General features: G+C 36.3%; 1 protein-coding gene across 1 annotated transcript; it reads left to right on the forward strand.

The window, feature by feature from the left end:
• Nucleotides 1-1,065: 1,065 nt before the first annotated feature.
• On the forward strand, nucleotides 1,066-11,794 carry LOC128226641 (protein SDA1 homolog). The gene is made up of 7 exons (XM_052936602.1): nucleotides 1,066-1,171; nucleotides 1,587-1,662; nucleotides 2,018-2,157; nucleotides 2,744-2,946; nucleotides 4,704-4,788; nucleotides 5,383-5,541; nucleotides 8,442-11,794. Exons 1-7 carry the CDS (start codon nucleotides 1,100-1,102, stop codon nucleotides 8,445-8,447), a joined length of 741 nt encoding a protein of 246 aa, XP_052792562.1. The 5' UTR covers nucleotides 1,066-1,099; the 3' UTR covers nucleotides 8,448-11,794.
• The last annotated feature ends 3,405 nt before the right edge of the window (nucleotides 11,795-15,199 follow it).

The raw sequence follows: 15,199 nt of genomic DNA on the forward strand, positions 1-15,199 counted from the left end.
ATCATTGTTGTGCTGACAAGCTCTTAATAGGAATCAGTAGCATTGAAGTTCAGTGTTTACTAGTTAATCTTTTAATTACAGTGTGATGGCACGATTTGTTTGTAAGAAAATTAATATCCATTTTCTTACTATGGAATTTGTCTATCAGCCTTCAGGACAAATAACGAAACCAACTTTAAGCATTTAGCATTTATTTTTCCCTTGTGAATATTCAATACACACTTTATTCAGAGTAAACACATGTAGCAGAAAAAACATTTTTAGAGTGTTGTATTTGTGTAACAATTAAATTTTAGCACTTTGCTTTTCAAACTTTCTCGAGTTTCAAACATGATGTCCAACCATTCTTGCACTGTGTATGGAAAGTCTCAGATGGCACTTTTAAAGTTAATTACAACAATGCAAACCCACTTTCTCCTTGTTTGTCATGTTATAGGTTAAATGCTGTGAAGGAAATCTGCTGCCGTTGTCCACTGGCCATACCAGAGGATTTACTGCAGGACTTTGCCGAGTACAAAATTCACAGAGATAAATGTATGATAAGACTCGAATTTCATTTCTTTTTCTGTGAAAGCCTAATTAAGAAAAGAGTTTTCCTAGTGTGTGATTACTATCATGGTGTATTAATAACTTCATTCAATTACATTTTGTTTTGTCATTTACAACTTATAAACAGTAAGTTTAGGCTAGTCCATTACCCCACGGGCTGTATAATTATCCTTAGACATGCCTCATTCATTCCATTCAGTCTATTGGTCAATAATATTTACTGTGCAATCAAAACTCTCAGATTCTAATTGTAAAACGAAGATAAATCTTAAGTGAGTATTGAATATAGCCCCTGGTGAACGCACTCTTAAAGTTGACTGTCCCTTATAAGAAGTTTATTTCCAATTTTGAAACAAGAGAAGAACAAAAAATGGGAACATTACCCTATAGAATTTCTCTACTTGCCCTCCTGTGGTGAGTTGTTTGTTTAAAAGGTTAAGCCTTAAGAAATTTATGCAGGCCTAGCTCAAAGTATTCCAGTGCATGTAACATGATAAAACAGAACAGTTCCATTCACAAATTAAATGTACATCCACCATTTTCAGCTGTAATGATGGCGTCCAGGTCCCTTATCCAGCTGTACAGGAAAGTAAACCCGGAACTCCTGGGGAAGAAAGATAAGGTGAGAAAAACTACAACAGGGTTTAATTAGTCATTTCTCTTTCCCATTTCAGAATGATTTATAAGAGAGATTCTTAGAAGAAATTCTAGTTTGTTTGTGAATAAACTTAGCAAAACATACTTGTCAGTCAGTTTACCAACCACAGTTGCAATGCTATTTTGTACCAACGAGATGAGCATTTAAATACAGTACTCTGTTATGCTTCTTCACTAGAATGAAAATGCTCTGTTAAGCTCAAATTGAATTATTAAGTGTAAGCGAAAGTGTATTTAGTGCAATGCTATTTGGCGCCAACGAGATTGGCAATTAGGTAATCTGTTATGCCACTTTGCTAGAATGAAAATGCTCCAATTGACTTTAAGCTTAAGTGTACATTGTGTTAAACTTTCAAGGTAATGGTGTTGTTTTTTTACAGGGAAAGCCAACAGAAGCTTCAAAAGACTTGAAAGTACTTGAGTATGGCGAAAAAGACACCAGGACATATATTCCAGGTAAAAAAATAAAAGATTAAGCACTGATCCACTATACCAGTAAATATGAATTTAATGAGACACTACAATGAACTGAAAAAACAATACAGAACTGAAAAAATATGAAAATATGAAATGTTTTCTCTTCATTTTCCAGAAATCTTTCGCTACCACGTGTTGCATTTCTTCTTATAACTCTTTTATTCAATCTTCGACATGTTTCTTACGAAGTGGCGCTCAGGGGCCATAATGTTTGACAAATATCAATGGCATATTATCTTATTTCGAATATTTGTATTTTATATTTATATTTGTATCAACAAGATAATTTATTATGTATTTTACATGCTCATGGTCCTCTATTGATGGTTAACAGGCACTGAGGCATTGAAGAACACAGAAGACATAGATGAGGAGGAACTAGAGCAGGAGGCCTGGGAGTCGTGTAGTGAGGAAGAGGATAATGATTATGACGGGGAATGGCTAGATGTTCATCACTCGTCTGATGAGGAGGAGGTATGTGGTTATATAGTGGTGTGTAACATGGGATTGAATTGATGGATGTTCACCATTTGTATGATGACGGGGAGGTATGTGGTTATATAGTGGTGTGTACCATGGAAGTGAATTGATAGATGTCCATACTTGTCTGATGAGGGGGAGGTATGTGGTTATATAGTGGCGTGTATCCTGGGAGTGAATTGATAGATGTCCACTACTTGTCTGACGACAGGGAGGTATGTGGTTATATAGTTGTGTGTAACCTGGGAGTGAATTGATAGATGTCCACAATCGTCTGAAGAAGGAGAGGTATGTGGTTGTATTGTTGTGTGTAACCTGGGAGTCATATATTAAAGGGGATATAGACAGTGACTGTGAATTCAATGTTCACCACTTGTCTGACTGGGGGGAATGTGGTTACATAGTAGTGCGTTTCATTGTAGTCAGGTATGAGGATGACTTACTGATGTTAACTGTTAACCACTTATCTAAAGAGGGGAGGTATGTGGTTATATAGTTGGAGTGGTATGCCAAGGTTGAGAAGTCATAATAATAGTCCTAATTATATGAATATTACGAGCATGGTTTACCAATGTTACAGGTAGATGACACGCTGGTACCAGAGACTTCGGAGGTGCAGGAAGCGAAGGCTAAGTCTGTCTCCACGACGCGCGTTCTGTCCCAAGAAGAGTTCCGGCAGCTCCAGCAGCGCCAGGCCGCGCGCGAGACCGAGGGGATGAAGACCAAGACCAAGGGGAAAGGCAAGAAGAGGAAGAGGGAGAAGCAGGAGGAAGAACAGGAAAGGTATAGATGTTCGCTTTTTGAAGTAAAATGATAGAAGTTTCATCACAGCAAAGGTGCCATGAAAGTTCGTACAGATGATTACCTTTAGTTTGCATATGTGTAGCAAGTGTCTTTACCCTGGCAGAAATACCTGTTGAGTAATGACATTTGGTTAACCAAGATGGTATAACAAATGGCACTCTTGTTTGTTTTTAGCTCACTTGAGCAAGAAGTGCTCAAGGTGAGCTATTGTGATCGCCCTGTGTCCATCGTCCGTCGTCCGTCGTCAACAATTTGACTGTTAACACTCTAGAGGTCACAATTTGGGCACAATCTAAATGAAACTTGGTCGGAATGCTACCCTCAATAAAATCTTGGACAAGTTCAATATTAGGACATCTGGGGTAAAAAACTAGGTCACCAGGTCAAATTAAAGGAAAAGCTTGTTAACTTTATAGAGGTCACATTTATGACTGTATCTTCAGGAAACTTAATCAGAATGTTAATATTAATTATCTCTAGGTCAAGTTCGAATCTGGGTCATGTGCCGTCTAAAACTAGGTCACCAGGTCAACTTTAAGGAAAAGCTTGTTAACACTCTAGTGGTCACATTTGTGACTGTATCTTCATGAAAATTGGTCAAAATGTTTACATTATCAAGTTTCAATCTGGGTCATTTGTGGTCAAAAACTAGGTCACCAGGTCAAATCATAGGAAAAGCTTGTTAGCACTCTAGAGGTCACATTTATGACCTTATGTTCATGAAACTTAGTCAGAATGTATATATTGATTAGCTCTAGGCCAAGTACGAATCTTGGTCATGTGCGAACAAAAACTAGGTCACCAGGTCAAATTTAAAGAAAAACTTGTTAGCTATCCAGAGGTCACATTTATAAATGTTTCTTCATGAAAGTTGATCAGAATATTTATATTAATAATCTCTAAGTCAATTTGAAATCTGGTCATGTGTGGTCAAAAACTAGGTCATTAGGTCAAATCATAGGAGAAGCTTGTTAGCACTCTAGAGGTCACATTTATAAATGTATGTTCATGAAACTTAGTCAGAATGTTTATATTGATTAGCTATAAGCCAAGTTCGAATATGGGTCATGTGCAGTCAAAAACTAGGTCACGAGGTCAAATGTAAGGAAAAGCTTGTTAACACTCTAGAGGTCACATTTATAACTGTATCTTCATGAAAGTTGGTCAGATTGTTTATATTAATAATCTCTAAGTTAAGTTTGAATATGGGTCATGTATGGTCAAAAAATAGGTCATTAGGTCAAATCATAGGAACAGCTTGTTAGCACTCTAGAGGTCACATTTATGACTGTATGTTCATGAAACTTGATCAGAATGTTTATATTGATTATACCTAGGCCAAGTTCGAATCTTGGTCATGTGCGGTCAAAAACTAGGTCACCAGGTCAAATAATAGGAAAAGCATGTTAACACTCTAGAGGCCACATTTATGACCATATGTTCATGGAACTTGATCAGAATGTTATTCTTGATGATCTTTAGGTAGTCCTTAATTTGTTTTGTTTTAATTAAGTCCCCTCTCGTTGCAATTTCCATTGCCCTGAAAAACACTTATTCCCTCCCCCTGTCACAATTGCCCTTGCCCTGAAAACACTTATTTCATGCTTGAATTGGATCAGGTGAGCAATACAGGGCCTTCAGGGCTCTTTTGTTTAACTTAAATTTTATCTAACATTTTATTGTCATTAACAAAAATATGTCATCAATGATTAATACAATATTTTGTCGTTTTACAGAGGGGGGTTGCTGAGCCTGTCTATGATTGAGAACGTCCACAAGAAAAGGGCGCACGACAAGGAGTCCAGATTAGCTACTGTCATGGTAAAATGATTTAATGAATGAAACTTGAGTAATGTAGGAAATTAATGTTGGTTGACCAAATAAACTAGCGATTTCAGATTTATTGGGGGTGGGGGTGGGTGGGGGGGGGGGGCAAGATTCTATAAGCTGTCAGTTTGTCACAATCAAGCTAAAACAAAAAGATTACCTAAAAGTAGTCGCATTGAGACAGTATTATAGAATTCAAAAACATGAGATTAATAAAACTGGTAATTAAACTGACAAAATATGAAGAAATTATCAAAAATGGCAAGGTGATCAAGTTAATGAACGCATTTTTTATATTAGCATGTTAACAATATGTATTCACACTCTGTCTAAGGTTCCCTTTGACATTCCAAACTGGTTTAGTCTTGGATGGGGGTTGGGGTAGGTGGTTTGGACAGGTGGGGGATGACAATCTTAGAATGTTTATATCTGGTTTTATGTTAAAATGTATTAGCTACATTTGTATATAACAGTTCTTTATTGTTTAGCAAAATATCAAGGGCGTATTGCATTACTATAGTAATGTCTTCTATTTCAACCATTTTGCACTAAGAACGCAGTGTATAAAACCTATACCATACATTACAGGCGGGGAGAGAGGATAGGCCGAAGAATACCCACGGACATAAGAAGATGAGTGCCCACGCCAGTACCACGAACAAGGACAAGCTACGCGGGAAAGCATACACCATGATCAAACACAAGGTCATGAACAGGAAGAAGAAGAGATCCTTCAGAGACAAACAGGTATTCAACTCAGTTTATATGGATGGATTTAAGCTTGATTATACAGTCAGTTATTATAAGTTACGGGGTTAGTAGGTGACCCGATATAGGTCATACGGGGTAGAGGAAACCATATTCGGTTTAAATGTTGAATTTATTCATTGGAATCAGAAAATAGACGCTATTTTGGTATAATATAAATTTGGTGACCCAATATGGAAAAATTTGGGGTCACCGCGTGACCAGTCCTGGACCAATAGCGTTGCGTCATTCATGTTGGAGGCGTGATAAAAGTTTATATGAATCACGTTGGGGTGTCTATGGTAGAAACGAGTGCTGACTATGGGAGTCCATTGTGTGAGACCAAGAGAATGTGCTCTAAAGGTCATCTATAAAATGTTGAAGTTCTAGCATCTTATCAACAATATCATTCAACAGAGAATCTTAAGATCAAGAATTACAGTTTATATTTAGTGAGTGTCACAATTTAAATTGAAAGTTTTTATTCCAGAAACATATACACTTTGATTAAACTGAGCAATGAAGCTTTAATTTTCGAATTAGATTGTATTACTACACATATGTATTAATTTGAAAAAGGCGATCATACAATACCTACCTTGATAAGATGGACACTATGTGCTTGTGGGCCTTCAAAGGGTTTTTCCTGGCCTCTCGTAGATGGACACTAGTACTGTATTGCTTTCTACGTAGGAAATTGTCTGGAGCATGAATAAAATCAGCCTTTACATTTAGCTGACTTCAGTGAAATACGAGCATGAATAATATCAGCCTTTACATTTAGCTGTCTCCAGTGAAATACAATAGAACTAAGATGAATTAGTATTCATGAAATTTACTTGTTGATAAACATACTCATATAGTCATGAGAAACTTTCGGAGAAAAACATTACAAGCTCAGGTTAATATCTAACCATAATGTCTTTGTTGCAAGTAAGAATAAATACTGTTAATAAGATATGAATAAATAAATACAATGAAGAAGTATCGTTTTCCATTATGTCTCCTCGGTCGTTGTTAAGCTGAGATTTACACTAAAAAGATGTTATGGACACGATGGCCGATTGTTAAGAATTCTGTTGAAATTAACAATCTTGTTGTTAACTTCCAAATTGTTTCTGCTTTGGAAGTTAAATAGAAACATTTACTTTAATTAGCCAAAATACATACTTGAACCTGATTTTGGATCAATGAAAAATGGTTTATTGTGATAATCATACAAATAATACATACTTAATCCAAAAAACTTAAAGAAGTAAACATTAGGCAAAAAAAAGAAAAATCTAAAATAAAGAGCTTAGCTTAATCCTGTTTTAAGGGACTTGAGGAGTATCAAGATATTGGGGGCTTGCAGTTTTCATAGTAATTAAACTTGCCATGTTGAGTCTAAACTATTGACTTGAGACTGTTAGTATATTGTAATAATTAATCACTTATTAGAGTGATGCTTCAGTAGTTTTAAGAAAAAATCAACATCTGGTCAGTCAAAATAAAACTATGAAATTGAATTGCTTGTAACCTTTCCACTTCTCTGGATACATATTTTGTTCATGTCCTTCCATTGATTAGTACAGACTTTTATATGCAACCTTAACATTTAGACATAATGGCCCGATTTCTGTTAAAAGTTAACAACATTGTTAACAGCATTTTTGTTAACTTAAATGTAAACTATATGCTGCTATATTTAAGCAATAGAGGCAAAGCTGAGGGCTATTCCATTTAAACGTATAAACCCAGAGGGAAGCGCATTTGAACTGGACCTACCCCCCTTCGGAAGCAAATAAACCAATTGTTGTTGGTTTTTTTTTATTTTCCCATGGAAAGAATAGCATTGTTGCCATTTATTTTAGTGCGCCTGCTCAGACTGCTAATGTTATGCATATAAACCCATACTCAATCGTATCATTTATAGGTAACACACAACCTACTTTGATGAAGTAGCGATACTCTTTTACTTGCCGAAAGTTGTGCACTGATATATTTGAAGCCACGTGTTCAGTGGACCATTTTATTGATTTACGCACCAGGTGATGTATACATCTATGCTGTAGCGGATACTGATCTTTGATTGGTCAGTCTCTGGCTTTCAACTCCGCCTTCCGTCTAGGTGATTGGTTAATTGTGACAAGCGTAGTCGGTATATCATATTTATGACTATATATATATATATATATATATATATATATATATATATATATATATATATATATATATATATATATATATATATGAGTGATTACCTGAATCATATTTTTCTATGCTCGCCGAATGGGTATAACCCTATGGCGAGGGTAAATAAGCACACACACACACACACACACACACACACACACACACACACACTTTTTACTCCTACTAGATGATGGGTACTTGTGACGGGGGTATTCAGTATTGCATATTTTTTTTACTTTAAATATGACTGATCATTGAATTTAGCCGAATTTAAAAGTTTGCTGAATGGGGAGAAAAGGCGCTTAGTAATTAATTACACAGTGTTCTCAAAAACATACGAGCCCTGCATGCTCAATAGGACATTTGCGGTATTTAATGTAACAATTTTGACAAAATACGTGTGCCTGATTGTAGAACTGTTAATGTCATTTTATAACAGATACAGCAATTTTTACCACATCTGATCCTTTAATAGCGTTTTTACAACAAAAATAAAATGTCTGAAACTTAAACACAAAATATGTGTAAATATATTAAACCGCCCATATTCACTAACATCTGGAGTGGGACTCAGACTAAGAAAAGCAAGTTTTTAAATGTCATACATTATCTGTAATGTAGTTTTTCTTGACAGAAAATATGTTCATAATTGTTAAACTGTCCATATTGCTCTTTGAATAAAGATTGTACAGTACAATGAAAATTAGCAATTTTGAATTTTTCAGATCTGAGAGGTTAGCGATTACAGACCCAGGTTTCAAACAAACTGCATTAAGTTCAAACATGTACCATGAACACAACTTTATTGGGAAATTCCCGTTGATAAACAGATCATCACAATACCAATAAACTTTATGTAATTTGAGTAGCAGACTTGAGATAAAATTTCTTTTAAACATATTGCCTATCCAATCTTCAACACAAGCAGCTCATGAATCAGCAAGGAAGTTAAAGCATTGCAATGATTTAATCTTGGAATACGAAAGTAAACATTTAATGAGTCATTTCATGGCAATGTACATATTAAACATAAGTGTCATAAAACATGATTTTATAAGAACTAATTGTGTAATACTGAATTATGGATAGTGAGAGGGAGAGTGAGAAACTGTTTTCCCTGCGGCTGTCCCGGGTAATGGGGGATATCGGGGTAAACAGATGGGTGATTGCCAGAAGGAGGAGAGCATTTCTGAGGATGGAGACTTTGTACAAAGTAAAAAACTTGTTGGATGATCTAAATACGATTACTTACGTATTTGGCAGCCATAGTGAGGCCACAACAACAATAGGGATGGAATCTGATACTGACAGCTTGCGATATAATAACAATGAACATGTGGCCCTCAACTTCAGTGACTGGCAATATGGAAAGACAAATCTGCTGGTGTTGAAGAATAAGCTCACACCACCTCAACACTGCTACTTACAGAGACTGAGAGGTGACTGTCCACTACCAGCATTACAGGCAGTGGGTCCTGATGATGTGCTAGATGGGGAAGGGAGAATACTAGTGGCTAATACTTGTGTTGAGCTACAGGACTGGGTACAGCGACAAACTGAATCTGGTGATATAATTAGACATGGGCCATCATTATCCTTTGACAAAAAGTTTGACATTGTTAAAGCATACCATTGTAGCAAGCTGCCAGAGGAATGCCGGTTCATGTTCCACAGACCACGCCCTGGACACTGGCCCAGACATGACACACTTACCAGTGCCAGTGAGGTTGGAGTCTTCCTAGTGCCACAGGGCTACACTGAGAGCCCAGCTAAACAATTAATGTGTAGATCTACAGCATTCATGGTCCCTTCAAAGTTGACCAGTTACCCTTATTCAAAATGGCAGTGGAGATTTTCAACTTCATTGATAGAACGAATTCTAATATTTGATTTAAGCCCTGTTCAAGTGAAAATATACACACTCACCAAAATAATTAGAATCTCTTTTCTCAAGCCTGTGTTTGGAGATAGATTTAGCACTTTTCACATAAAAACTGCAATGATGTTTACAATAGAAAACTATCCAGCTGAGATATGGAGGGAAGACAATATTGTGAAATGTGTGTGTCTAGTTTTAAAAACACTTAAAAAATGGGTAAAACAGAAATACTGTCCCCACTTTACAATCTCTGGAGTTAATCTGTTTGTGGGAAAGCTGAACTTTTGGGAGTTTCCTGAACTGTGCAGCATTATTTCAAAGCTCATCAACACAAAACTGCAGTGTTTGTTTAGGATTCGTATGGACAATATTGGTTTGAGATTGCAACAATGCTCAGGTATTGAAAACATACCCAGTCAGAATGTGAGCACAAGAACCCAAACCTGTAGTGTTTTAAAGAAACTACTGTTTGAAGAAGTGACTGAGCGTTCAGTTCATATGGATGGATTGATAACTATTCTTCAAATTGATTCCATCAAACGCCACCTGCTTGTTTTATAGAGTTTTTTAGATTCCCGAAAAGAACTAGAAAAGGAAGTAGCGTCTCTATGGACACCATTTCTGTGCAGCACCTATGCCTCCATGCTGGCTTCAAGGTACATCTCTCTGGGACAAGCAATTACATCGGATATCTTAATATGGTACCAGCTATCGCTGGATTCTGACCTTATGTCCAGTAGGTTGAAGTTTGCATCCATGTTGTACTGCAGTGGGCAGTATGAGGTAGCTGCAGAAGTATTGACTTACTGTGAAGGACTGCTGGGGCCGGAAGTGTGTCAGTGCTGTGGACATCATGGAAGAAATCACCTGGAACCAAGCGCTGAGTTTATGAACAAGATGATCACATTGTCAACCACTGATGTACTAAAGAAGCGCACGATGGTGTGCATAACTTTCACACTCAATGAAATACACTGCATTCCACAACATCTTATTTTTGAAATGTTAAGACGTATTGGAGTTGATCCTATTGTAAATAGAGAAAGGTGGAAGTGGATTGTAGTCTCTGACTGTATCCCATTCTTGTATTACCTACAACATCTCACCTACAGGGAGCTACACCAGCACAGGAGAGCACTAACAGCACTACATAACCTACGCGAGTACACAACAGGGACAACACTAGGCCACATTGACACAGCCTTCAACATGCTGGGCCACTGCTATGAACTTCAGAACAGGCCGGACCTGGCTTTGATGTACTACAACAAATCATTAGAAATCTGTGACACAGACAATGTCTCCATCTATCACGTATACAGGATACATGGGTTTTTACCTAGGTGATATCCACAATGACACAGATTTCAACATGATGTGCCACTGCATTCAACATCAGAACAGGCTGGACCTGGCCTCCTGTGCTACAGCAGATTATTGGAAATTGATGACAAGAGACAAGGTCTCCATTTGGCAAGAAGCCAGGATAGTTCATCAATTTTTATGTAACTTATATCCACATTGACACCGCCTTCAACTGATATGTCACTGCTATGAAAACAGGCTTGATCTGGCTTGGATGTGCTACATCAGATCATTGGATATTTAAGACGAGGACAATGTTTTACTTCATTAGTTTTTTTTGTGAAACTGATATCCAAATTGACACAGCCTTCAATATGCTTGGTTACTGCTATGCACTGCAGAACAGGCTGGACCTTGCCTTGATGTGCAACAGCATTTCATAGGATTAAGTAAAATGCTACTTTTGAAACAAATTTGTGGCGGATCCATGGTCTAGTGGATACACACTTGGCTATCAATCCAGGGGTCGCAGGCTCGATTCCCCATCGCATCACTAAAATACTAATCGTCTTCCGGGAGGGACGTTACATTGGGGTCCCGTGTGACAGTACTATACACTGGTACACGTTAAATTACCAGGGTAGCTCTAACCATGGTTACATTCTGTCCGTGCACTATGCTCCTAAAATGACTAATAATCTTAACGGAGCACTCGCTGAATGGGCAAGACCCGAGTGCGAGTATAAATAAGCTTACACACCCACAATTTTAAAACAAATGCTGCCATGATTGCTACTTAATATTACTTTACCACTTATATACTTATGAAATATTTGTATGCATGTTCTTATGTATAAGAAAATAAGTTATTGATAAATTCAAAATCTTCCTTCATTATTGTTTGTTTTTACCTCAGAAAAAAGTGTTGCCACATTATTAATTCTTTACGCAACAATGAAATCTTGTGAGAGGGTCCTCTATGCATGACTGGACAGGTTTGGTTATAAACACAATCTTCATAGAAAAAGAAAGTATTTTTATTGTTAAGCCATGCTTGGGCCGGATTTGATAAGCAACTTAGATTGAACTTAAAATTAAGATTAGAAACTAAGTGTTCTGATTGGCCTGTTTATTTAGCTGCACAATAGGCTGAATTGAATCACCGAGGCATGTCTAAGGATAAGGATAAAATCAATATTGAATACTGGATAAGAGGTGTCTTAGAAATAAGTAGACTTCTGACAAAAAGAGTCATTAGATACAGAATTTGCTGTGCTTTTTAAATTTGGTAAATATTTACAGTTTAAATCAATTTCATAAATAATCAAGATTGGGCAGATTGTTGAGATCTTTTTAAAAAAAAAATCAGAACATAGTATTAAACTAGGTGCTTGGTCAACAACCGGCCATATTAGAAAAAAAACTTTAAATACCGTAAATGCCACATTAGACGCAAATGCCCTAATAGATGTGCAAGAGTCGGGTGTCTCTTTTCTGAGTTCTGCAACTTGAACAATTATTTTACTCCCTTTTTCCCTTGAAAATAATAGCATTTTTGCCTTTTATTATGTCGACTATTCGAAGAATGAGGAGGCTCTGCTACTCGCCCCTGCATCGGCTTCAACGTGCGGTTAAAGTTTCAGGGCAAAGTGTCATTTTTGTATATTTTTAACCAGGGTTTTACAGTGTAACCTGGCTATTAAAATGATGAGCATCTTTGGTTGGGCGGGCAGACGAGAGGGCGGCGTCAACTCACATATGAAATCGAATAATTTTAGTTTAGTTTGATATGTAGTGACCAAACTTGGTATATAGGAAGAGTTTATGGAGACCTTTAATGGGAATGTGTTTTATGGCTCCTAGGATCAAGGTCAATGTCACTGTTACTATAAATAGAAACATGATCGGAACTAAATTACTTTGGTTAGGGCTGATATATTGTGATCAAACCTGGTATATAGGAAAAGTCCATAGAGACGGTACTTTCATGGGATAGTGTTTTGGGGCCCAAGAGTCATGGTCAAGGTCATGGTCACTGTTGCTAAAGATAGAAAAATGGTTTGTACTAAATAACTGAAGTTAGGGTTGACAAATTGTTACCAAACTTAATATATAGGAAGAGATTATGGAGACCTTTCATGGGATTGCATTTGGGCCCCAAGGGTGAAGGTCTCTGTTTCTTAAAATAGATACCTGTTTGTTACTGAATTACTTCAGATAGGGTTGACATATTGTGACGAAACTTGATATGTAGGAAGAGTTTTTGGAGGACTTCCATTGGAACATGTTTTGGGCCCCTCAGGTCAAGGTCATGATCACTGTTTCTAAAAATAGAAAAATGGTTGGAACTGAATTACTTTAGTTAGTGCTGACATATTGGGATCAAACCTGGTATATAGGAAGAGTTTATGGAGACCTTTCATGGGAATGTGTTTTATGGCTCCTTGGGTCAAGGTCAATGTCACTGTTACTATAAATAGAAACATGATCGGAACTGAATTACTTTAGTTAGGGCTGACATATTGCGATCAAATCTGGTATATAGGAAGAGTTTTAAGAGACGGTACTTTCATGGGATTGTGATACTGAATCTCATAACAAACACGGAAGTTCTGTCAATCATTGAAAACCTGGTGTGTCGCATTGCCGCGTTTTTTTAATATTTACTTTTTAATTTGGCTTTTTTTATTGCTTTTGACAGGCTCATATTAAATCATTTTTGTATTCATTTCTAAAACAAAGTGGCGTATAGTCTTTCGACAGCTCTTGTATTTAGTGCACCTGCTTAGACTGCTAACGTTATGCATAATATGAACTAAGGCCCTGTCTTGACGGGCTTGAAGTATTTTTTCCGGACACATTAAAGTTAAAATTTACTTAAAGACTAAGTGAAACATACTAGGAGTAAAAGGGAAACGTTTGTCATATATGTTAAGGCAACTTTGAGATATTTCACCCCATTTTATATAACTAGTAGTTTTTTGGCTGTTGACAATTTATTTAATGTATACTCAAATATCTACAATGATGTTAAATACATTATATATAATATATTATGCAAATATATACGATCAAAAATTGAGTTGTCCTACTCATTTTAACTTTAATAGCAACTATGCATTTGATATAGGATAATATTGAAACAAAAGGATCTAATAATTGAAGAAATTATTGATTGTACATATTTTAAAACTATATTTAGCCAAGCATCTCTGACAAAGTCACACTTCATCTGCAAAAGATCTTAGTGAGAAATAACATTACCCAAAACCAGTTAAAAACTGTTACAAAATGTTAGAATAAAAATACAAATATTGCTTTCATTCAGATCAATAAAGCAGAAGAATCTAAACAATGATTGCCTAAACTTTAAAATAACCTTTAATTATTTCAAATGATAAATTAATTTGACAAACATCATGTTAACCGTTTTATAATTAAAATGAACTAATCTTAAATCATTAATATTTCATACAGCCATGCTAAATTCAGGTATATACAAATAGAGTTCTGTTTTAGATATTTTACAGTGGAATATGCATGTACACATTCATTCTTTACAAATTAAGGTCATCTGGAGTGACCTTTCTGTCTGGCTTTGAACAATAATGTTTTTGTTTGTTTGTTTTTTTTAGATCTGACGGGGAAACACAATTGTATGAATAAGTTCATGTTTCAATGCTTTTAAAGGCCCAGTATGATTTAGTAAATGCAACACAACTCAAAAGTTGACAAGAGCCTATTCGGTACTTAAAGGTTGAGACAGTAAAAAGCAATCAGCCGAAAACCTTTGAACAACATGTCTGTTGTATGTATGTTGCTCAATTATAATACATTTGCTGAAGATGTCACAAGTTGACGGTGAATAGTTTACACACAAACAAGTCCTCCAGGGGAAACTTACATCTGTATTCTCTGCAGATAACATAAAAGCAACGTTGCAAATAACAAAACTACCATTTCCTTCTGTTAAAATATGCAAAATGCTTGTAAGCAATCATTTGAGGCATACACAAACACTATAATGTAGTAATGAATCTAATAAATAGTGCAGAAGTTCAGGAATGCAAAGGTTTTGAAGATCAAGTTCATGAAATATATCATCTTTTGGATATATTGCAACGAGTTATTAACAACTCCAAAAATTAAACTCCACAAATTGTCTACAAAGAAGCATCTTGGTGAGTCAAAACCACAAAATTAATGGTTAGAATCTATTCTTGCTTAGAGACCATACTCCTTTCTCTGGAGGCGGTATGGAATTCCTGACAGGACCAGCACAGTTTCTTGCCACCAGGC

Source organism: Mya arenaria, chromosome 3, assembly GCF_026914265.1.
Source record: "Mya arenaria isolate MELC-2E11 chromosome 3, ASM2691426v1".
In the NCBI taxonomy this organism is placed as follows: domain Eukaryota; kingdom Metazoa; phylum Mollusca; class Bivalvia; order Myida; family Myidae; genus Mya; species Mya arenaria.